Source organism: Bos indicus x Bos taurus, chromosome 11 (assembly GCF_003369695.1).
Source record: "Bos indicus x Bos taurus breed Angus x Brahman F1 hybrid chromosome 11, Bos_hybrid_MaternalHap_v2.0, whole genome shotgun sequence".
Classification (NCBI taxonomy): domain Eukaryota; kingdom Metazoa; phylum Chordata; class Mammalia; order Artiodactyla; family Bovidae; genus Bos; species Bos indicus x Bos taurus.
Window position 1 is genome coordinate 71104607 of NC_040086.1, and position 26149 is coordinate 71130755.

Below are 26149 nucleotides of genomic sequence, written 5' to 3' on the forward strand. Positions count from 1 at the left end.
CCTCAGAACTGACTCTGGATTAAGGACTACCTGAGATCACTCCAGGCTCACTTCTGCTTTCTCGGCTTCCATTTTCCATTAGGCATGACTAAGTGCCAGAGGTTCTGTCTGTCTGGGAAGATAGGAGTCACTGGAATTTTTCGTCCTTTTCTCGATGTGCAGCCTTCCTGCTGGTTTGCAGGCAGCTGTGAAGCAGTGTCCTTCCTTTGGCCTGCTCTGCTGTGACACCCCTTTTCTTCGTTGGCCCATTGATTATAGTAATAAGTCAAGCCACAGGAATGTTTACCCTCCCTTAAAGGTGCTCAGTGCCAGGTCTCCACACTCTCAGAAGAGCTATTTCTGCTCAAGAATATCTTGGGCTGCCTCAACGGCCACAGACGCCCTCAGCCTCCAAGGTGAGCCGCTAGGAAGAAGGTTTCCGTGCCAGGTCACCCCATGGGAAGGTGATGGGCACGTGAATGCAGGCATGCTACCCTTCAGCCCTGGACTCGACTGTGCTGCTCCTGTGAGCAAGGGAGCAAGAAACAGGCACAGAAAATGGGGGAGGTCAGAGATGGCTTGGGCTGGCCCTGGACCAGTGATCAGGGACACAGGGTTCTAATCTCTGTACTGTATGGCTCTGAACAAATTCTTCCAGGAAATGAAAATGAAGTGTCAAGTCTATGCCAATCACTGTGCTGAGGGTTTTAAATACACCAATCACTCCATTTAATCTGCGCCACAATGGCAAATGCTGACCACACTCAACCTTGCTGTACTGGATGATCCCTGAGGGCCTTCCTTGTTTCCCAGCCTGAGACTGGCCACTGCTGGCAAACTTACCTTCCTAGATGCAGTCCTGCTTGGCCACCTAACTCAGCTCTGTTCCTGGCTGTGGATTTGGAAGGTCACTGACACAGTGGTAAGCACCCCAGTGTCTGTGCCCCGTTTTTGCTCACGTCTATAAAGCTGTGATTTTAACAAGTCATGAATCTAGTTCATCTTCACAGGTGGCCCCTGTGCTGAGGAAACTGACAAAACACAAGACAGAGTCTCATTTCTGCAGAAACAAGGCCTCTGCTTGTCACTAATGATGTGCACAGACTGGATGGCTGTTCTTTGATGCTTCCCCCCTTTTCTAAAATTCATGCCTTAATGAGAAGCGATAGAACCGTGAGGCTTGGCCCTCTCGCCTTGGCTGGACTCCACATCACACGTGACAGCCCTGAGCAGCCCCAACAGCACCTGTCAGAAACCAACACACACATCTGAACAGTCAAGCCTAATTCCCAAGAAGCTGTTTTAACTTGACATCTGAAAAAGTATTACATCGAGAATTATTTTACTGGGTGTGTGTGTTCAGGGCATCTGTGTGCACGTTCCACAGCTGAAGTGTTCTATAAATATTAGATACGGGTTGTACAAAAAAGCATCACGTACGTAGTGTACTTAATTCCATTTAGCAGTGTTTTCAATTTGTGCCTGACCTCTGGCAACAGAGATGGAATTTTCTCAACAAGAATAAAAAAATATGTAAAATTACCTTAAACATAATTTTCATTTACAATTCCAGAAATAAGTTAGAGCTTGGTGATCATCAGCTACTTGCCCAATACTTTCAGATGAGGGTCCTGAGGCCCAGAAATGTGAAGTGTCCTTTCCAAGTTCACACAGGAAATTAATAATGGTGTCCAGATGCGACCCAGGTCTCCTAACTCCCAGGCCACTATTCTTTGCATTTTCATTACTTACGGTTTTCCTTCCATCCATTCAAAGGCAACTTTAATTCCATAAGTATTACGGAAGTATTTAATTCCAAAGTTTCTACTTTGGTACACTATAAAAATCCCAAACCAACTCCCCCGACTCTTTCCTTTCTGACTCTGTAAGACATCTGTCTATTTTTCCAAGAAAATGTAGGAGTGTAACTCACAAACAAGGAAGTAGCTGTACTTGGTTATCATGAACATTTTCCCATCTGGGAGGGATAATCAGAATCCAAGCCTGAGCTGATCAGTAGCTTTCACAGCAGGACAACTAGGTGAATTCCTCCAATTAGACCTGCTGATCACTCCGTTACCCTTCCACCTGCAGCTTCTGGTGTGACTCAGGCTTGCATGACTGAGACCAGAGGGTAAAGCCTCACCCTGTTTTCCAATGAGAAAGCAGCCTGGACAGGGGGATCAGTCCGCAAAACAGTGGCCAAAGAGTGGAATCAAAGGAAGCCAGGAACACAGATGGAGGACCTGGAAGAGATGGCCTGTGGGGTCATATGGAAGGAGTGGGGAGGCTGCTCGGGGCTGCGAACACTCCGTGCCTGGTACAGCCTGGTCTGTGCAGGCTGGAAGAATGGTGAGCAGCCTACTCCAGGATGAGGGCTGTATTAGCAGTAATTGATGGCCAGGCTTTTTAATGGAGCTTATCATTTCACAGCAACAGATGTCAGGTTCTAATAAATAACATGTTCTCTCTGACCTACGCAATTTGGAGAGGAGGCCTGGATGCCAGGCACATTTGGATTCCTCCCATCTCTGTTGCTCTCTCTTCTCAGAGGAAAAACAAACTGAATCCCTTGAAGATACTTTTCAAAATGAATCTCTGTGCAAGTTCAAGGATGCAATCATTTCACACAGCTTCTGCAGGAGACCCAGGTTCGATTCCTGGGTCGGGAAGATCCCCTGGAGGAAGAAATGGCAATCCACTCCAGTATTCTTCCCTGGGAAATCCCATGAACAGAGGAGTCTGATGGGCTATAGTCCATGGGGTTGCAAAGATTTGGACATGACTGAGCACGCATGCATATGCTCTCTATCTCTAAACCTGGGAGATGGTAAGCATGTGCATGCAGGAACCCAGGGCACGTTGGAGGAGAGGAAGGTTTGGGGTCCTCGACCAGTTCCTCTGCAGGCACCATCACTGGTTCTTCGCTTGTCCTCAATGGGTGCTCTCATCCCCCAAGCTAGGCTAGCCTGGGCTTGAAAAATTCCCCCTTCTCTCTGGGGGAGTTCAGCTGAGATGAAGTTGGGAGTTTTTAAAGGGAACTATTCCTAGGAAACTCAAAGGAAAAAAAAAAAAAGAAAACAAAAGACACATGAATCATAGCAGCAGTTGGGCTTGCAGGCTCTGCCACTGAGGTCTGAGCCCTGATGGGCCCCTGAAGCTAAGCTTCCTGGGAGCCTAAGCTTGGTTGCTTTTGCCCAGCTCAGGGTTCTCCCTTCTGCCCAGGGAGCTTTGTGCCCAGAGTGGGTCAGTTCTGCAGTTACACCCCCACCTCCCCCCCGCTCCCAAAAGGGCTGTGGGGGTAAGAAATCATAGTGGCCGCAATTCTTACCTTCCTGGTCAACCCCTACCCTTGGATGCCAGATGGGAGTTCCAAAAATATAACCATAAAGGGGAGAGGGGAGGGGCAGTGGTCCCAGAAGAGTGCTGTGAAGTCCCCATCAGGGTTTTCCCTAACACTGAGCGATGACTACCTGGGCCCCAAAGCTGGTTCAGCCAGGACTCCCTGTGGTCAGCTGGCCAAGCACAGGGACTGAGAGAGAGGCCTGATGCCACAATTAAACCTTACCAGAAGACGCGAGTGAGTAATTTCTGGAGAAACAAACACATAAATAGGCTCACATTATAACCACTTATACTTCATGATCATCCCCTCCCCGTCACCAGCCCTACCCTGGTCTCCAAGGAATTCTCAGGCCTCAGGGGTCCTGAAAGCATACTGTGAAGTACCCTCTTAGTACTGGGACTTCTACGCTGTGCTCCATGGCATCCCAGAGGGGCCCAGAGGCCACAGTAAGGGATGGGATGGGGGATGTATCAGGTGACGGGACATCTAACCCCTTTCTCTTGAGGACAGGAGATCTGTTTTTATCTGTTTGACTTAGAAGACTAATGTGTAAGATTGGATTGAAGCATTTGGCCACTAATGAGAAGTCTGAAGAAAACAGTGTCTTTGGGAATACTAAGGAATTAATGATGAAAAATAACTGTAGTAGTCCAGAATGTAAAATTTAAAAAATTCTTGAAAGAGAAAGTTATTCTGCAAGGACAATGGAATGACAAATAATAGAGTATGCATGGTGAAAAGCCATATATGGCGAAATATAGACAGCTTTGGATAAGTTTCTAAATAAGAAACTAACATCTCTTTCTGACCTGGAGGCAAGGGGGAAACAAGACGTTTTAGATGGCTCACAATGAATTACTCCCATGTGTTGACTGAGAAGCTATTTTTCAAAATATTCCATTTATATAATGGATTTAATGTGTGACAAGCCATTGCAGTAGGTGGTTTGGGGGTTAAATTCTATTCTAAGAACCTACTCAGATCTCTAGAATCAACTTAAGGCTTTATACAATGAGACTCAGGGAAAACTCATGCCATCTATTCATAGATTTATCAAGCTAGGAAGGATTATAAAAGTTACCTAGTTCATTCCTCTAGATAGAGCTAAAGCTATGTAAAAGATACAAAGGTAGGTAACTAATGGGTTCAACTTTTTTTCAGTGATTGTTGGTTTTGTGTAGATTAAACAATTGAAGGCTGGAGTTTTTCCACTTTTCAAACCAGCTATACTGGCAGAATACACAGAAGAACTGTACAAAAAAGATCTTCACGACCGAGACAATCACGATGGTATGATCAATCATCTAGCCAGACATCCTGGAATGTGAAGTCAAGTGGGCCTTAGAAAGCATCACTATGAACAAAGCTAGTGGAGGTGACAGAATTCCAGTTGAGCTATTTCAAATCCTGAAAGATGATGCTGTGAAAGTGCTGCACTCAATATGCCAGCAAATTTGGACAACTCAGCAGTGGCCACAGGACTGGAAAAGGTCAGTTTTCATTCCAATCCCAAAGAAAGGCAATGCCAAAGAATGCTCAAACTACCACACAAATGCACTCATCTCACACGCTAGTAAAGTAATGCTCAAAATTCTCCAAGCCAGGCTTCAGCAATACGTGAACCGTGAACTTCCTAATGTTCAAGCTGGTTTTAGAAAAGGCAGAGGAACCAGAGATCAAATTGCCAACATCTGCTGGATCATGGAAAAAGCAACAGAGTTCCAGAAAAACATCTACTTCTGCTTTATTGACTATGCCAAAACCTTTGACTGTGTGGATCACAATAAACTGTGGAAAATTCTGAAAGAGATGGGAATACCAGACCACCTGACCTGCCTCTTGAGAAACCTGTATGCAGGTCAGGAAGCAACAGTTAGAACTGGACATGGAACAACAGACTGGTTCCAAATAGGAAAAGGAGTACGTCAAGGCTGTATATTATCACCTTGCTTATTTAACTTATATGCAGAGTACATCATGAGAAACACTGGGCTGGAAGAAACACAAGCTGGAATCAAGATTGCTGGGAGAAATATCAATAACCTCAGATATGCAGATGACACCACCCTTATGGCAGAAAGTGAAGAGGAACTAAAAAGCCTCTTGATGAAAGTGAAAGTGGAGAGTGAAAAAGTTGGCTTAAAGTTCAACATTCAGAAAACGATGATTATGGCATCCGGTCCTGTCACTTCATGGGAAATAGATGGGGAAACAGTGGAAAGTGTCAGACTTTATTTTTTGGGGCTCCAAAATCACTGCAGATGGTGACTGCAGCCATGAAATTAAAAGACACTTACTCCTTGGAAGGAAAGTTATGACCATCCTAGATAGCATTTTCAAAAGCAGAGACATCACTTTGCCAACAAAGGTCCATCTAGTCAAGGCTATGGTTTTTCCAGTGGTCATGTATGGATGTGAGAGTTGGACTGTGAAGAAGGCTGAGTGCCGAAGAATTGATGCTTTTGAACTGTGGTGTTGGAGAAGACTCTTGAGAGTCCCTTGGACTGCAAAGAGATCCAACCAGTCCATTCTGAAGGAGATCAGCCCTGGGATTTCTTTGGAGGGAATGATGCTGAAGCTGAAGCTCCAGTACTTTGGCCAGCTCATGCGAAGAGTTGACTCACTGGAAAAGACTCTGATGCTGGGAGGGATTGGGGGCAGGAGGAGAAGGGGATGACAGAGGATGAGATGGCTGGATGGCATCACTGACTCGATGGACGTGAGTCTGAGTGAACTCCGGGAGCTGGTGATGGACAGGGAGGCCTGGCGTGCTGCAATTCATGGGGTTGCAAAGAGTCGGACACAACTGAGCGACTGAACTGAACTGATACTGACACCAAGAAGACACAATCACAGAGGGTAGCAACCATGAATGGGGCAGCTTAGAACTGAAGAATCTCTGGTGAAGTCACTGAGGTGAGGGACTGTTTTACAGGGTCACATGTGTAGATAGCAATGCTGACTCTGCTACCTTCTAATGAAAAATCTGTTTTTCCTTCAGGGATGATGACTTTGATAGCTAACATCTACTGAATGGTCGCAACGTGCCATATCCTTTGCTAGACAATTCACCTGTATGTATTACCTGTGTAGTGGCAGAATTCTAAGATAGCTCCTATGTCCTCACTCCCTGGTGTATACTCCCTGTATAAGCCTCAGGACTGTGAAAATGATGTATTTCATTCCTGTCAGTGGATTACTAATGCAGGAGATGCAAGAGATGTGGGTTTGATCCCAGGAAGATCCCCTGGAACAGGAAAGTGGCAACCTGCTCCAGTATTCTTGCCTAGAAAATTTCATGGACAGAGGAGTCTGGCTGGCAACAGTCCATGGGGTTGCAAAGAGTCAGACATGACTGAGCAACAGAGCACACACACACACAAGTGGTTTATGTTACATGGAATGGATTGATGACTTGAAGGAAGAAGTATTAATTGGTAAACCTGGACTAATCAAATAAGCCCTTTAAATCTGAGTCTAGATGTCAGTGACACAGTCAGAAATTGGAAATATGAGGATTTCATGTACCACTAAAAGCTTGACAATGGAGGGGCCCACACGACAGGGAAAAGCCTCTAGCTGACAGTCAGCAAGAAAACAGGGACCTCAGTCCTACAACCACAAGGATATGAATTCTGCCAACAATCTGAATGAGTTTGGAAGAGGCCCTGAGCCTCAGATACGGTAACAGCCTGAGCCAACAGCTTGACTTTAATCTTTTGGGACCCTGAACAGAGAAATGAGGAAGGCTGTGCTGGACTCCTGATCTACAGAAAGTATGAGATAACAATTTGTGCTGTTATAAGATGTTAAATTTCTGTTGTTCATCAACAATAGAAAATCACATATCCTACTTGAAATATCAATAACCCCAGATATGCAGATGACACCACACTTATGGCAGAAAGTGAAGAAGAACTAAAGAGCCTCTAGATGAAAGTGAAAGGGGAGAGTGAAAAAGTTGGCTTTAAACTCAACATTCAGAAAACTAAGATCATGGCATCTGGTCTCATCACTTCATGGCAAATAGATGGGGAAACTATAGAAACAGTGACAGATTTTTGGGGGGCTCCAAAATCACTGCAGATGGTAACTGCAGCCATGAAATTAAAAGACGCTTGCTCCTTGGAAGAAAAGTTATGACCAACCTAGACAGCATATTAAAAAGCAGAGACATTACTTTGCCAACAAGGTCCATCTAGTCAAAGCTATGGTTTTCCCAGTAGTCATGTATGGATGTGAGAGTTGGACTCTAAAGAAAGCTGAATGCTGAAGAATTGATGCTTTTGAACTGTGGTGTTGGAGAAGACTTCTTGAGAGTTCCTTGGACTGCAAGGAGATCCAACCAGTCCACCCTAAAGGAAATCAGTCCTGAATATTCATCGGAAGGACTGATGCTGAAACTGAGGCTCCAATACTTTGGCCACCTGATGCAAAGAACTGACTCATTAGAAAAGACCCTGATGCTGGGAAAGATTGAAGGCAGGAGGAGAAGGGGACAACAGAGGATGAGATGGTTGGATCGCATGACCGACTCAATGGACATGAGTTTGAGTAAACTCTGGGAGTTGGTGATGGACAGGGAAGCCTGGCGTGCTGCAGTCCATGGGGTCGCAAATAGTCAGACACGACTTAGCAACTGAACTGAACTGACTTGATATTCTAAACTAGCTTCCCTATTTTATTGATAAGGAGACAGACTCAGATTATGAATCTGCCTAAAGTCACACAGCTAGTAAGCAGCAGAGACAGGTTTAAATCCAACTCTCTCTTGACTTTAGGGTCAGTGCTCTTAAAGGCCACATGTATTTCTTCTCTATATTTATGTTACTCAAATACCAGGCTTCTGAGAAAGGAGGCTCAGAAGTGGTAAAGAGAATGGAAAACTTAATCCATCTGCCTAGGTGTGGATGTACAGAAAGTCAGAGGCCCTATGTTGAGTCCTGACTCCACTATAAGTTACCTTTGTGCCCTTAAGAAAGTCCCTGAGTCTCTCTGAGCCTCAGGATTTTTCATACGTATGAAGGGTGGTGAGAATTTCTTTACTAATCTTCTCATAGGACTACAGTGATGATTTCAAGAAAGTATGTGAGGGTGCATGATAAATGGCAAAGTCCACAGGAAAGGCAGAGGTGTCTGGATATCATGCAGGTGTATCTTTTCTTGGTGACTGAGAGTCTCAATGTCTTCTGCATATAGGCTGGACATGGCTCTCTGATGGCTTGTTCCAAAGAAGACATTTAAAAATAAGTGTTTTTTTTTTTTTTCTTTTTTGGAGGGGAAATATATTTTCCATTACCTTTATTTGGAAATCACCAAATAAAGTGGAGCATAACCTTTCTTTCTTTTCTAAAATTCTTTAAAAGTCAACTGACTATTTAAAGCCAAAGTAATAACAATATATTGTGGGATTCATGATATATGAAGATATATCAGAGGATAGCAGAAAGTATAAAGAGAATTATACTGTTTTAGGTTTCTACATTATACTTGAAATGTTATAGTATTAATTCATCATAGACTGAGACGAATTAAGAATGTGTTTTAGTGTGTTAAAAACTAAAATATGATAACTTAAAGACCAAGAGAAGAGAGAATGGTATACTAAAAAATACTCAAATAAATCAAGTGAAAGATTTAGAAGGGAACAACAAAGGAACAAAGAACAGGGGAAATTAAACAACAAATAGTAAGAAGGCAGACATATGCAACCAGCTCATTAATAATATGAAATGTAAATGAATGAAATACTCCAATTAAAAGGCAGAGATTATCAAACTAGATTTAAAAAAACAACCTATAAAAGGTTTTCTTGACATATAAAGGCACACACAGGATGAAAGAACAAGGATGAAAAAAGATATACCATGCAAAAAATAAGTACAAGAATGCTGGTGAAACTAGATTCATGTTAGACCCAGCAGAATTCAAGTGAAGGAGTATTATCAGAAATACCATGAGTCAAAGGGTCAATTTATCAAGAAGATGTAACAATTCCAAATATGTATGTACGTAAATAACAAACCTTCAAAATCCAAAAAGCAAAAAAATGACAGAACTAAAAGGAGAAATAAACGTATCCAAAATCATAGGTGGAATTTTAACACCTCCTTTCAGGACTGATATAATAATAAACACACAAAAAATAGGATATAGAAGACTGAATACTACTAACAAGTAACTAATATGTATCCAAAACACTATACTCAAAATTGCAGGACAAACATTTTTTTCAAGTTCACATGGACTATTTATCAAGATAGACTACATGTTGAGTCATAAAACAAATCTCAACAGATTTCAAAGGATTAAAGCCATACAGATTATAATTGACCAAAATAGAAATTAGATATCAGTAACAATAAAACAACTAGAAAAGTCCCCAAACACTTGAAATTCAAGCAGCACAATTATAAATAACTCATGGTTCAAAAAGAAATCACAAAAGAAATTTAAAAAATTTTCTAACAAAATGATAAAGAAAAACAATGTATCAAAATTTGAGAGAGACAGCTAAAACAAACCTTATTTATAGCTTTAAAGGCTTCTATTAAAAAAGAAGAAAGGATTAAAATCAATGATCTAAACTTCCATTTTGAGAAATTAAAACTGAAAAAGAAGAAATTAAACTGAAAATAAGTCAAAGGAAATAATAAAGATAAAAGCATAAATGAACAAAATGGAAAACAAACCACGTGAAACAAATCAACAAAGTAAAAGGCTGCTTCTTTGAAAAGATTAGAAAAACTGATAAACCCCTAACTAGATTTTTTTTTTTTTTAAAGAAAAGGGGATAAGAGGATAAAGATACAAATTTTCACTATAAGGAATAAAAGAAGTTATACCACTATATCCTACAGATATTAAAAGGAAAGTAAGACAATACCATAAACAATTTAATGCCAATCAATTCAACAACTTAAATATGATGGATAAATTTCTTTAAAAAATAACCCACAACTTGCTAAAACTAATGGAAGGAGAAATTGTAAAAATCTGAATATCTCTGTGTGTAGTACAGATGTTTAATTTTTTTCCACAAATAGACTCTACCAAACATTGAGGAAAAAAAATAATGCAAAACCTACACAAACTCTTTCAGAAAACAGAGGAGGAAGGAAAACTTGTCAATTCATTTTATGAAGCCAGTTTAGTGCTACTATAAAAGTCTAATAAGGACAATACAAGAAAAGTAACTTCTGACCACTATGACTCATGAACATAGATATAAAATTCTCAATACAATTTTAGCAAATAGAATCAAATAATACAAAAAAGGATAAAATATCATGACTCAGAAGGGTTTATTTACTGCTGGAATGCAAGGTTGGTCTAACAGTCAAAAACTAATGAATGTAATTCTCCATTTTAACAGAAAAAAGAAAAAACACAGAATCATGTCAATAGATACAAAACCATTCTACAGAATTTAATACTCAGCCATGATAAAAATCTCTTAGCAAAGCAGGAATATAGGGGAATTTCTTTAATCTGCTAAAGACATCTAAGTAAAACCTAATGCTAACATTAACCTTAAGGGGATATATAAAGCCAAATGTCTGCTCATAGTGCTTGTGTACAACAATGAACTGGAAGTCCCAGTCAGTACAGAAGGTTAAAAAAAAAAAAAAAAAGAAACAAAAAAAACATAAAGATTATAAACACTGGAAAGAAAGAAGTAAAGCTGTTAATAGATGATATGACTGTTTATGTAAAAAATCCTAAGAAATCTACAAAAAAGCTACTAGAACTTGGTAGGATTATAAATTTAGCAGTCAATCTAGAAAAGTCATTTGTATTCCTATATACTTGCAACAACTGGAAAACGAAATCTGAAAAACTATCATTCACAATAAAAGCAAAACACTAGAGTTCCACATGAAATCTTAAGACATATCTGAGATAAAATATAGAAGATCTAAACAAAAATCATGTTGTTGATTGGAAAACTCAGTATTGTTAAAATGTCCGTCAGTTCTTCATTGAGCTACAGACTCAATGCCATCTCAATCAAAATCTCAGCAGGTCTTTTTTGAAGGTTGGGGTTGGAATTGGCAAACTGATTCTAAAATTTATACAGGAATACAAAGGACTTAAAACAGACAAAACAATATTTAAAAAGAATAAAGTTGGAGAATTTATATTTCCTGACTTTAAGAACTATTGGTATATAAACAGAAAACTAGATAAACAGAATATCCAGAAACAGACTCACTCATATATGGTCTATTTATTTTGATAAAGGCATGAAGGTAATTCCATGGGGAAAATAAAAACTTTTTTCAACAAGTGTTGCTTAAATACCTGGAGATATATAAACAAAAAAATTAACTTCAGCTTCTACCTCATACCATACCCCAAAATGAATTTGAGATGGATTATAGACCTAAATGTCAAATCAAAACCAAAGCTTTAGAGAAAGAGGAGAATCTCTTCAGGCATTTGTGGAAGGCAAATAATTATGAGGATACAAAAATATTAACATAAAAATAAAACACTGATAAAACAGATTTCATTAAAAATTTTCTGCTCATCAAAAGACACTGTTAAGAAATGAAAAAGCAAGCCACAGATTGGGAGAAAATATTTCTAATACATATTTCTGACAAAGAACATATAAAGAACTCTTAAAACTTAATAATAAACAGACCAACAACCTGATTAAAAATACACAAAATTTGAACAAACACTTATAACAATAAGCACATGAAAATATGCTTATCAGTAATAATTAGAATATCAAAATTAAAAGCTCAATGTGATATCCCTTCACTCCCTCCAGAATAGCTAAAATTAAAAAGACTGACAATACCAAGTGTTGGAGAGGATATGCAACAATTGGGACCTGACATATTAATAGTGGGAGTACAAACTGGCACAACGATTATGAAAAAGGTGGTCAGTTTCTTATAAAGTTCATTATACACATATTCCCACTCCCCATCATCTACCCACAGAATTGAAAGCATGTCTATTAAAAACTTATGTAAGAAAGTTCATAGCAGCTGTATTCATAAAAATCCCCAAACTGGAAACAACCTAAACACACATATGCAGATGAATGGATTAGTACATTATAGTATATTCAGATAATAAAATATTACTCAGCAGTAAAAAGAAGCAATGCCGTAACAGATAAGTCTAAAATTAATTATGTTGAACACAAAAGATGTGAAAGAGTATAATCTGTATTATTCCATTTAAAAGAAGCTTCTAGAAAAGGAAAAACTAAGACATGGTGATAGAAAAAAGCATTGTTTTGGGAGTGAGGAGACTAACTGGAAAGGGGTAGAAGGTAACTGTCAAAACTCCATCAAAAGTTACACTTGAATCTGTCTACTTCACTGTATGTAAACTATCAGATCAGATCAGATCAGTCGCTCAGTCGTGTCCGACTCTTTGTGACCCCATGAATCACAGCAAGCCAGGCCTCCCTGTCCATCACCAACTCCCGGAGTTCACTCAGACTCACGTCCATCAAGTCAGTGATGCCATCCAACCATCTCATCCTCTGTCGTCCCCTTCTCCTCCTGTCCCCAATCCCTCCCAGCATCAGAGTCTTTTCCAATGAGTCAACACTTCGCATGAGGTGGCCAAAGTACTGGAGTTTCAGCTTTAGCATCATTCCTTCCAAAGAAATCCCAGGGCTGATCTCCTTCAGAAAGGACTGGCTGGATCTCCTTGTAGTCCAAGGGACTCTCAAGAGTCTTCTCCAACACCACAGTTCAAAAGCATCAATTCTTTGGCACTCAGCCTTCTTCACAGTCCAACTCTCACATCCATACATGACCACGGGAAAGACCATAGCCTTAACTAGATGGACCTTTATTGGCAAAGTAATGTCTCTGCTTTTGAATATGCTATCTAGGTTGGTCATAACTTTCCTTCCAAGGAGTAAGCGTCTTTTAATTTCATGGCTGCAGTCACCATCTGCAGTGATTTTGCAGCCCAGAAAAATAAAGTCTGACACTGTTTCCACTGTTTCCCCATCTATTTGCCATGAAGTGATGGGACCAGATGTCCTGATCTTCGTTTTCTGAATGTTGAGCTTTAAGCCAACTTTTTCACTCAACTCTTTCACTTTCATCAAGAGGCTTTTTAGTTCCTCTTCACTTTCTGCCATAAGGGTGGTGTCATCTGCATATCTGAGGTTATTGATATTTCTCCCGGCAATCTTGATTCCAGCTTGTGTTTCTTCCAGCCCAGCATTTCTCATGATGTACTCTGCATAGAAGTTAAATAAGCAGGGTGACAATATACAGCCTTGACATACTCCTTTTCCTATTTGGAACCAGTCTGTTGTTCCATGTCCAGTTCTAACTGTTGCTTCTTGACCTGCATACAGATTACTCAAGAGGCAGATCAGGTGGTCTGGTATTCCCATCTCTTTCAGAATTTTCCACAGTTTATTGTGATCCACACAGTCAAAGGCTTTGGCATAGTCAATAAAGCAGAAGTAGATGTTTTTCTGGAACTCTCTTGCTTTTTCCATGATCCAGTGGATGTTGGCAATTTGATCTCTGGTTCCTCTGCCTCTTCTAAAACCAGCTTGAACATCAGGAAGTTCACGGTTCACATATTGCTGAAGCCTGGCTTGGAGAATTTTGAGCATTCCTTTACTAGTGTGTGAGATGAGTGCAATTGTGCGGTAGTTTGAGTATTCTTTGGCATTGCCTTTCTTTGGGACTGGAATGAAAACTGACCTTTCCCAGTCCTGTGGCCACTGCTAAACTATAAGTGTACCTAAATTATGCTACAATAAATACGTTTAAATGATAAAGATATCTTTAAAAGAAATATGCAAAACCCTTGCCTTCAAAGGAGTCACAGGTAGATGAAGGAAATGAGATGTATACAAAGATGTGAAAAAGCAAAGAACAATACATAAGGTATTTCAAAGCAGTCTATGACCAATAGTCAACCCAAACTGGAGAGAGGTGAAAGAACTGCCTGTAATTTAACGTGGATGGAAAACCATAAGGAAGAGTGTGGAAGGAAGGGGAGATTTGCAGGAGCAGAAAGAGAGCAGGATGAAAGCAGCAGGCAAAGGCACTGTAAGTCAAAGCAGACGCTAAATCCAACCAAGGGTCTTTCCCATGTCCAACCCCTGACTGACCCTTCACCTCAAGCCTATCATAGGGAGGAGTATAGTCTTGTTTTACAGGAGGAAGTTTGGGAAGATTAATAGCCCTGCCCACGGTGACAGAGCTTACAGATTAGAACCTGTGATGGGAACTGGGGTGCACATGACCCCAGGGCCTGTGCTCACCCAGCAGAGGGGATTCACTTGTGAGGACAGAATTTGCTGGACAGCCATGAGCAAGAAGTACAAGTCACAGGAGAAGCCCTGGTCAGTGCCAGAAAGTGGCCTTTCTGAGTTCACATGTTTAGAATTTTGCTCTATGGGAAGGAATAAACAGCTGACTCCACTCCAAGGGCTGTAGTGCTGTTCATAAACCATGAGAGTGTTTATGTCCTGGGCAGAGCTCTCCTAGTGAATTATAGCCTGTGCGCACTGTGTACAGACAGTATCTTCACAGGACAAAGCAGCAGGGAGTGTAAGGAAGGCTGCAGTTGGCTTCTGTCTCTTTCTGTCCTGTCTCTTCACCTTCTCCCCCAATCTCTAGTCTGTACTGCAGGACAGTTCTCTGGTTGTGCTTATCCACTACCTGGACTTCTGACACAGCTCAGGGTTACTCGGGTCAGTTTAAGAAGGGAGTTTTTAAACTACTTCTTTCTAGCATGAGCTGCTGGCTTTCTCTTTTATTACACTTAAAATGGATCCATCTTCACTACGGTAGGAGGCAGATTTTTTTTAAACACTACCTCAGATGTTTTCTTTAGGCTGGTGGTAACGTAAAGCAAAGGTCTCTTGCAATTCTGAACCAATCTATTAAGATAAACAGACTTCACTTACGATATGCCTACACTGAAATCATAGGCTTTGGTCTGCAACTCCTTAAAGACTAAATTCATACATGCTAAAATGTTTACTGAAAAAGCATGTGTGTCTATGGGCATACACACGCACATGTGCATACACACACACACACGGAGATAACTTTGCCATGGAAACCACAAAAACACGTCTAGTTTAGACTCCACAGCACATACCACAAATAACAGCCCATCTTTTAAGGACAGATCCTATGTAGACCCAGGGAAAGCCCAGAAAATTAAACTGCAATTCATCAAACATAAAACTTATTTCATAATCCCCCTTTCAAGTTTATTTCAAGATAAGTAAGTCTTACTCATCGTCATTAGTTACCTTTGCGTGTGTTTGTTTTTTTTCTTAAATAGAAATTCAGACTTGGGCATCGTGGACAAAAAGGAAAAACACAGGGAGGGAGGGCACACTGAAGGTTCAGACAACAGCAGCTCTGGATTCCACATACGAATCAGAGGCAATCTGGGTTTCTAGAGAAAATTGTCCTGTCATTATTTAAAACAGTCCCACTTCTGCTGTGAGTGAAAGCCTTGTACTACAGAAAGTATAGGAGATGCCAGGGGACACCTGCGGACCGAAAGAGAACCCACAGTGGGGAAGAAAAGAGCAAGAAGCCTTACCAATCAAGAGCATTCTAGGTCTGGAAGGCCAGGTTTTACTAGTATACACTTTAAAAAACCATCACAAGTTGGTTTGATATCATAAAGGCTTTGATCTCTCCTGCTGGGCTATAAATTCCATGGTGACATGGAAAATTTCTGATTTGTTTATCACCGTACCCCAGCCTTGGGCACACTGCCTGGAACATGGGAGATGCTCAGTGAATACTGGATGAGCAATGAAGAGGACGCTGCATCGATATTCTTCATCTCTGTAATTCTTTGGATTTGAACATCCTTTAGCTGGAATCACAGGTGTGAGCATACAGCTATATGATAAAGTAATAATCACCTGCCACATTGTAATTTATTTTTGGAAAGTATGACACTGACCCACTCACTGTTGCTTCAGTCTAGGAAGGCCATGGTTCATGAAGACTGGTGCTCCAGATACTAAAGTCTTACCTATAAAAAACATTCTGCATTTATATTTACCTATTCCATATGACTGGGGAACACTTTCTATAGAGAGGTTCAAGTGCAATAGTTATATCTCTAAATTCCAAACTCCAGCTAAACTTCAACCTCAAATTCCCAACTTATTTCCCTAAGGATATCAATAGTTCTAAGTTATCTGTATAGCCATTTATTCAAAGATGATGCAGGCCCTACTCTGGGCAATGGCTGCAGAGATGCAATGAGGAATATAACTCATTCTGTTCCTTCAAAGGCATTACAGTTCCATATGAAGAACTAGGTACTGGATCCACATGTTGACTAACAAGACCAAAATTCTATTTGTTTACTGTCTGCTGAAATTTCCCATTTTAAAAAATGTGAAAGCAGCTGTCAATATTTTCATCATAGACACCGTTTATCCATAACTCCAATTCCCATCTAGTACATAGAATCTAATCTAAATAGAAAGGTAGATTTCAGAGATATCCTGTAACCCATTTTTTTTTTTAAAGGCAATCTACCTGATGAGGCTAGATGAGGAGTTGGCTAACTTTTTCTATAAAGGGCCAGAAAGCAATTACTTTTGGCTTTCCAGGCCATATGTGGTCTGTTCCAACTGTTCATCCTGCCGTTGTTGCATGAAAGCAGCCACAGAAGATAAGTTTAAAAATGGGTATGGCTATGTTTCAATAAAACTTAATTCATAAAAACAGGCACAGGGCAGTAGCTTGCCAACCCCTGGACTAGATAAACAATATGTTACCTATTTGCAAGAAACAACAGTTGATTCAGGGGACTTCCCTGGTGGCCCAGGGGTTAAGAATCTACATTGCAATGCAGGGGAAGAAGGTTCAATCCCTGGTTGCGGAACTAAGATCCCACATGCTGTGGAGCAACTAAGTCCAAGCATCTTTCTAACTACCGAGCCTGCGTGCCACAACTAGAGAGTCCATACATTGCAAGGGAAGATCCTGCAAGATGCAATGAAGATCCCTCGTACGCAACTAAGACCTAACACAGCCAAATAAAACAACAACAAAAACAATGCTTCACTTACTTTGCTCTTTTGGCCATTTCATTTCCATCCCATCGGGGGCTGTATGGGTAGTTCTTCTGGGCCTGGGAATAAAGCTGTCCACTGTTGGTAAAGTGATAGACAGATTGGAATGTGAGAGTTGGCTGATCTCGAGGAAAAAACAGGGGCAGGTCAACTGTAAAGACAGAAGAAAGGAAAAGGAAGTTAGGGCTTAAATGCATCTTAATACACATTTTTGGCTAAATATGAATGGTGGGTACAAGACTCTCCTTAAACCATGAACACTGGCTGACGCTTAGGTAACAGGTGTGGAGAGAGAGCCCAGGAAACACTGGGTTGACCAAAAAGTTCATTTGGGTTTTCCAAACTTTTTGGCCAATCCAAGACAAGGTGTCTTCCCTGCCTTTAAGGAGTTTATGATCTAGGTAGAGAGGCAGTTCAGTTCAGTTCAGTTGCTCAGTCTTGTCCGACTCTTTGCGACCCCATGAACTGCAGCACGCCTGGCCTCCCTGTCCATCACCAACTCCTGGAGTTCACTCAGACTCATGTCCACAGAGTCAGTGATGCCATCCAGCCATCTCACCCTCTGTCGTCCCCTTCTCCTCCTGTCCCCAATCCCTCCCAGCATCAGAGTCTTTTCCAATGAGTCAGCTCTTCGCATGAGGTGGCCAAAGTACTGGAGTTTCAGCTTTAGCACCATTCCCTCCAAAGAAATCCCAGGGTTGATCTCCTTCAGAATGGACTGGTTGGATCTCCTTGTAGTCCAAGGGACTCTCAAGAGTCTTCTCCAATACCACAGTTCAAAAGCATCAATTCTTCGGCGCTCAGCCTTCTTCACAGTCCAACTCTCACATCCATACATGACCACAGGAAAAACCATAGCCTTGACTATATGGACCTTTGTTGGCAAAGTAATGTCTCTGCTTTTGAAAATGCTATCTAGGATGGTCATAGCTTTCCTTCCAAGGAGTGAGCATCTTTTAATTTCATGGCTGCAGTCACTATCTGCAGTGACTTTGGAGCCCAGAAAAACAAAGTCTGACACTGCTTCCACTGTTTCCCCATCTATTTCCCATGAAGTGATGGGACCAGATGCCATGATCTTGGTTTTCTGAGTGTTGAGCTTTAAGCCAACTTTTTCACTCAACTCTTTCACTTTCATCAAGAGGCTTTTTAGTTCCTCTTTACTTTCTACCATAAGGGTGGTGTCATCTGCATATCTGAGGTTATTGATATTTCTCCCAGCAATCTTGATTCCAGCTTATGTTTCTTCCAGCCCAGCGTTTCTCATGATGTACTCTGCATATAAGTTAAATAAGCAGGGTGATAATATACAGCCTTGACGTACTCCTTTTCCTATTTGGAACCAGTCTGTTGTTCCATGTCCAGTTCTAACTGTTGCTTCCTGACCTGCACACAGATTTCTCAAGAGGCAGGTCAGGTGGTCTGGTATTCCCATCTCTTTCAGAATTTTCCACAGTTTATTGTGATCCACACAGTCAAAGGCTTTGGCATAGTCAATAAAGCAGAAGTAGATGTTTTTCTGGAACTCTCTTGCTTTTTCCATGATCCAGCAGATGTTGGCAATTTGATCTCTGGTTCCTCTGCCTTTTCTAAAACCAGCTTGAACATTAGGAAGTTCACGGTTCACGTATTGCTGAAGCCTGGCTTGGAGAATTTTGAGCATTCCTTTACTAGTGTGTGAGATGAGTGCAATTGTTTGGTAGTTTGAGCATTCTTTGGCATTGCCTTTCTTTGGGACTGGAATGAAAACTGACCTTTTCCAGTCCTGTGGCCACTGCTGAGTTGTCCAAATTTGCTGGCATATTGAGTGCAGCACTTTCACAGCATCATCTTTCAGGATTTGAAATAGCTCATCTGGAATTCCATCACCTCCACTAGCTTTGTTTGTAGTGACGCTTTCTAAGGCCCACTTGACTTCACATTCTAGGATGTCTGGCTCTAGGTCAGTGATCACACCATCGTGATTATCTGGGTTGTGAAGATATTTTTTGTACAGTTCTTCTGTAGAGAGGTAAATCACCCATAAATAAAAATTAAACCAATATGAGGCATGATGTGTAGACAGGTGCGAAAGAGTACTAGGAAATGGTCACAGAGACTGGGCAACCCCAGGCCCCTGAACTGCTGTGGCACTAATTACCTGTCCAGTATTCACAGAGAAGTTAATTGTGTATCTCTTCTAAGTACCTATTATATCATAAGCTCATCAAAGGCTGGGCAGTGTCTTTCTCATCCAGAATCTGAAGAAGACTGTTCTTAAAGATTGGATTTGGAAAGGGGATCAAGAGGGCAAGTGAACTGGGCCACGGGAAAGAACAAAGTATATCACTTTATTTTCAATCTAGCGGTGAACTTTGATACTGAGCAGTTTTACATTTTTCCGTATATGTTACCATATATATCTCCTCAATCAGTACGAGCTGCTTAATGGAATGCCACAGGGACTACATATGTCTACTGTTACAGTATATACTGATTTTAATATTTGCTATTTACAAATATTATGTGCTTTATGTTCATTTGGGGATCCTTTAACTCCATTTTTAAAAATAAAATGACTTCCTATTTTCAGTTCAGGCAAACTATCACTAAAAACACAGACTGTTTTGATGTCAAATTCCTCAAGGCATATAACATGTATTTCTGTAAATGTTACTCACTCTGAGGACACAGAATAGGCACATCCGTTTAAAAAAATAATAAGAAAAATGTGTATAGACTTTTCTAGCTTTACAGAGTACTTTTATATACTTTATCTAATTTGATACCTATAATTCCTTGAAGCAGACATTATTTTCACCAGCTGCATTTAATAAATGACATACTTGAGTTTCCAAAAGGTTTATTAACTTGTTCATACCATAGCTATACAGAGGCAGGACTCAAATCTAGTTCTGTAATTTAAATCCTAAGCTCCTTCCACTGGCTCACGTTGCCTTTTGCTCTTGGGTTTACTGCTCACTATGTTAAAATTACAACTTAGTAAGCTAAAGTCTCTGCTGTGAAGGATGTACAGGGTTCATCCTTTTGGCTCCATGAGGCAAATATAGGAAAGAAAAAGACATACTAGATAGCTATACATGTATCACCAAGTCAGTTAGGGTGACCTTTGACTTGGAATAGGACTACCAAGTACCCAAAATGATTTTTTTGAAGGAAGTTAGGCTTGCAGCAAACTTAAAAAACAAAAAACTGTCCAGTTGGTAAGGCCTCTTAGACCTCTGAGCATATCTGACTCTGACTCAGTGCTGTAGGGGGTTTCTACAGATGAATCACCCCCCAACCAAAGAAAAGTGGCAAGATTTTGAATGTCCATCCTTTAGTCACATTTTCCAAGTGCCTCAATGCAGTTTCAATACATGTCTGTTTGTGCCAAAGCAAAAATTTGGTAACATATAGGAATAATACAAAACACGAAAAACAGACTAATTCACATGACAAGTACTTGGATTCAGAAAACCCTTTTGAATCCCTTCATCTTACAGAGTTTGATATAAAATATCTTCAGTCATTTGGAATAACTATCATTTTCCAAAACTGTTTATCTCTCTTCTGATTACTCATTTCATTTCCTCTGATTAATTTTAGAAAAAAATGCCTATTCACATGTACTTTAATTTTACTTCAACCATGTTTATATTTTATATGTTTCATACATAAAATGAGATTCAGATTAATCTCCAAAGCAACAGCTATAGCATTGGTGCAAAGTATTTAACATGCAAGGTTCCCTTTAAAACAGCAGTAATTTTCAATAATAAAATTCAATGGCAATAATTTACCAATTCAAAGTAAGTACAGTCATCATTTAGTATCCAAGCAATATACATAATATCAGAAGCTTCATGACTCTTAAGCTACCAGATTTCTGGGGCTTTGAAATGCATTCTATTTTTTGTTCCTGTTATTTTGTTTTGTAGAAAATTAGATGCTGGTATTTTGATAGGCTAAAAAATGATCTTCCCACCTAGTCCTGAAACATCCACTCTGACCCCCTTAATGCCCAATTAAGACCAGGAACAATTCAAAATATAAACAAAATTTTATTTACCTAAATGAGTGAGTTATTCTGATTTTAAAAAACCTATTAGCTGATATGTACCAAGATTTCCCCAAAAGTATTTGATTACATAATTATTTTGCCATGGAGATTTTTCTTAAAAAGTGTAGCTGGAGTCAATACTAAAATTTGAACACAGTGGCTACATCATTAGAAGGGGTAGGACTGGTCAGAGTCCTTCAAAGATAAAACTTGGTAATCCACATATTAATTCACATATGAGAAAATAAAATTTAAAAAATATAAATATCTTGCTCAGTTTAACGAGGGCATATCCTGCCTGGATCAGTCAGCAGTCAGTAGAAGGATGACTTCTTTAAAAATGTTCTAAGAAGGAGTTAATAACTAAAATACCTATGAGAAATACTTTGCATTTTTCTTATAAGAATGATTTGAATGGTACAAATTAGTTAGAATTAAAAAAAATTTTTTTTGTTTTCCTTATCCCCAAATGCTTCTGACACTACATTTTGCCTTCAGGCTACGTCATGATTTTTCTGAACATTAAAATAATGACTGCTGAGCCTTCAAACAGCTAACTCCCTTTAAGAAACTCCTAAGCTTCTAGGCAGTTTGGGCTCATTGTCTCAGCCACGTTAAATCTGAGCATCTGAACATCTGCTTCCTTAGAATCCAACTCCTCTACTAGCTCAGGTTTGATTCCCAGAGTAGAATCATTTCATTGGATTCAGTTACTCATTGTCAGCGTTGTTTTCACAAGTGCTTCCTATTTCCTTCTCTCTGGATTCAGAGACTGAATTTTGCCCAGCTCTTGAGCCACAGAAGAAATGGTCCCCTCCTTGTTCAGTATAATTTTCAATAGCCATTTCCTAAGCATTATTTTCTTCAAGAACTTGTTGAAACGAGTCACACTCAAACACTGCTAATTCTGCTCAACCTAGGCACTTCACAGGAGTTGCTCACAGGGCTCTGACGCCCTGGCAGAAGGCAGGAATAATTAAGTTCTGCACCAGCTTGCCTCACGCTGGACAGTCACAGCAGTGACAGGTTCTACTGGTCACAGTCCCAGAGAACTGCCCGCCGTGCAGCTTTGAGAGGCGCCGGATGCACTGAGAAACTTTTGCCGCCTCTCTCCAAACCATGCTGAAGTTCTGATGGTTTTATCTTCTCTAGTAAATATGCTTAACTGCTCCTATGTGCTCATCCTTGCACCAGAAGACTTCATTAGTTTTATCTAAGTTCACAAGACTCTCGAGAAACTTCACTTCCCAGCCTCAGACCTCAACAATGGAAAAAAGACACTGGACAGCCAAAAGAAAAATGCCACATTGTGTAACCGATCCACAGGACAGCTGCCAGATACTCAACATTTCAGGCTTTGTTCTAACAAGTTTGATCATATGGTTTTTCCAGGAAAAAGGAAAAAAATCTAATTATGGCAAGATTAGAACAAGGGACATTAACAGCAAATAGTGATAACTAGCAGTCTGGCACAAAGCACTGAGAGAGAATAATAAATAAAAGCAGACTTAGGAAATCACAAAGCATCCCAGTTGGGGGGTGGGGGCGCGATTCAGTGCAGGAACAAAGAGCTTGATCGTTCCCTCAAGCTATTACCGTACATAGTGATGTTCACTCCCAATCTTGGTAACGGGGCCAACACTCTTGGTTGCCTAACCAACAGCCATTCTCCATCTTCTTTTATATGTTCAGACACCTCCTCCCATAGTCGGAGAGCATTTACTTCCTCAACCTTCTATAAAACCAAGGCAAAGAAATGTGATTCAGTTCTGCCAATGGGACCTGAGTGGAAGTCGGCCAGGGGTCTCTGAGAAACCTTTTCCTAATTTAAGACACATATGGAGAAGCCCCCATTTCATTTTTGCCTAGATCTTATCATGTGAGATCTTGAGGCTTGGAGCTGGCACTCATCTCGTGACCATGAGCGGAAAGTCAGCCTGACGTCACTGAGCTGTCGAATTCATCTCTCTCTGGTACTGCCCAGCTCTGGATTCCTTGTTATGTCAGACATTACAAGACCTAACTATTTCAACTTTTTAAATCAGGTCTTCTTGGACCTGCAATGCAAGGAAACTAAAGGAAATGTTATTCCTTGCAGCTTCTGTTCAAGAAGGCAGGATAATCATATAATCTATTTCAGAAATATTTCCATCAAGCATGGTTAAAAACATTCAAGGCGCATAAACAGGAAAGTTTTAGCTGTCTGGAAAATTCAGTTATGTGGGACAGTTCAATCCTTGAAAATGCCAGACAAATGAGGGGTTAACCATAATTGCTTCCCTGGGAGTCGCATCATCAAATATTTTCATCATTATTCACAAGTGAGCCATTATTTCACTCCTCCAAACCTTCCCAACTCTGTATTCTTGTGTGCTTGGGCTAGTAGGGAAGATGCTTCATGGATTCACTTTGTGGTGGCAATGGTTACGTTCCGATTTCCAGTCCTCTCAGGCCCCTCCAGTTCCTCGAAGCCTCAATAGGAGCTAGTTTTAACCCCATGTTGACTGGCTGTAAACTCCCCTTCCGACAATGATTCCATCTGAGGTCCATTCTTCTTAAGAGCAGTTTGTACACGTCTCATTCCCAGGCTTGTGGGCACACAACCAATTAGGGAAGTTGCCACTTATTGACTGACCACCCCTGATCGTACCTCTGAGACACATGGATCCCAACCACTAGAAAGTTAACTACCACATATCCAAAATACTCACCTATAAGAAACAGAAAAGACAAGTTTTCCAATTCAGAAGTGTCCCTACTCAAGGCATTAAAAATCAAATGGAGTCTCTTTTTATCATCACTGCCTTACATTTAAGTGACTAAGGAGACCAAATATTAACCACATTTTAATACATTGATTTCAATTTTTCACTTTTTTGTGTGATTTGATCATGTAAACAGATGACCTTTGGGGGTGTAGTAATATTAACAAACTAAAAGCTGAAGTTTCCCGGATTTTGCTGTAAATGCTAAAAATCCTAGTATGGGAGGTGACAGCACGATATGATGGAAAAAGTATACACAGCCTTTGGAGTCTGATAAAAATGGGTTTCAATTCTGAGCCCTATTCATTTATTAGTGGTGAGACCATAGGCAAAATATTTCATCTCTTTGAATCTTGATTTTTCTCACCTGAAAAATGAGGGTAATAATTCTTATAGCATTGTTGAAAGAACTGAACAAAAACAGAACAGGTAGTAAATAAACATTCATTCTTTCCTCCGACTCGTCCTTTTTCCTTACTTTGTATTTTTCTTTCAGTCTAGTTTTATACACTTCTATATATGTGAAATTTCTACCTATAGCATAAATTTTCACAGTGTTTAACTATTTTGATGGATCTCTTTCTAAACTGTGTACAGACCTTTACATCTCAGTAAAAATAACATACTGAAAAGAATTTAGCCTTTTCTTGATGACAAACAACACATGAAAAGATTATACACGAGAGTCTCAAGTGTTAATAAGACTTCACCTTCTAAAAAGAAATGATACAAATGAATTTATTTACAAAACAGAAACAGATTCACAAACTTAGAAAATGAATTTATGATTACAAGGTGGGGGGGAAGGGATAGTTAGGGAATTGGAGATTGACCTGTACACACTGGTATATTTAAAATGGATAACCAACAAAAACCTACTGTATAGACAGGGAACTCTGCTGAATATTATGTAACAATCAACACGGGAAAAGAACTTGAGAAAGAACAGATGTATGTATATGTACTGATATAACTGAATTACTTTGCTGTCCACCTGAGACTAACACAACATTGTTGATCAACTATACTCCCATACAAAATAAAAAGTTTAAAAAGAGAAAAGACTTCACTTGCTCTTTCACAAATGCCTCCTACCACGAGCCAGACCCCCAGAACTGTTCAGTTAAGGAGCTGACATGCCTTTGAGGTGGTGCTGAGGTCCCCAGTGCTACTGGCATGTGTGTGCCATTCGCCCCCTGATCACAAACTTTATTTATTTCTGTCCCTTTATTTATTTCTGCTCCTTTTCCTTGGCCACTTCTCACCACGGCCAGCCCGGCCTCAGTATGGTCTCTCTCTCTTGCCTCTTCTCTTTGCCTTTGGTCTGCTTTATCCAGCCTGCATCTCAGCTCCTGAAGAGTCAGCGTGGTTGATTCTCTATCCGTAGGCCGGCACCTGGTGTGGAGCAGGGGCCGTATGATGTGAAGTGATGCCGTGTGAGCTCTGGTTCGGGCACTGTTTGGAGTTCAGATACTATCTCCTCCTCCTCTTCCGCCTGCTGTTGTTCGTTTCCTTCCAGGTTTACAGCTAACTTCCCAGGTAGGTGAAGTTATAGGAAATCTGGTTCCTGCTTACATTTTGTTTACCATTTGCTTTTGAGGTACTTTCTAGAGACAAATTAATATTTCTGACCCCCAATGAGCCATTCACACAAAACTCCAGGAAGAATCTCACTGTGAAAGGGATGCCATAGTGTGGGCCCACAAGAGCCAGGTTCTCCCACCTGGCCACATAAATGAACCCAGGCTGAACCATATCAGCTAAGCTTCTTCTGCCATGAGCTCAGAGGGTCTCAACTAGAAGTCAGCATCTGCATCACCAAGGAATTAACCTTTGGGCCCCATCTCAGACCTCTGGTTCCTGAAAGTGCACCTGAAGTGTCTCTGATATGCCTCCCCAGCTGGGAATTACTACAAAAGTTGAGTGCTCCTAGGGGTAGGGGTCATGAA

The 26149-nt window shown here is 40.4% G+C and overlaps 1 protein-coding gene across 5 annotated transcripts in view; it reads right to left on the reverse strand.

The window, feature by feature from the left end:
* The window catches only part of BABAM2 (BRISC and BRCA1 A complex member 2), a 478108-nt gene that overhangs the window by 21897 nt on the left and 430062 nt on the right, over nucleotides 1-26149 (reverse strand). For all 5 annotated transcript variants that reach the window (XM_027555768.1, XM_027555767.1, XM_027555772.1 and 2 more), the window contains one exon: nucleotides 17391-17544. In XM_027555768.1, coding sequence (XP_027411569.1) covers nucleotides 17391-17544 — 154 coding nt within the window. The remainder of the gene's footprint in view (nucleotides 1-17390; nucleotides 17545-26149) is intronic.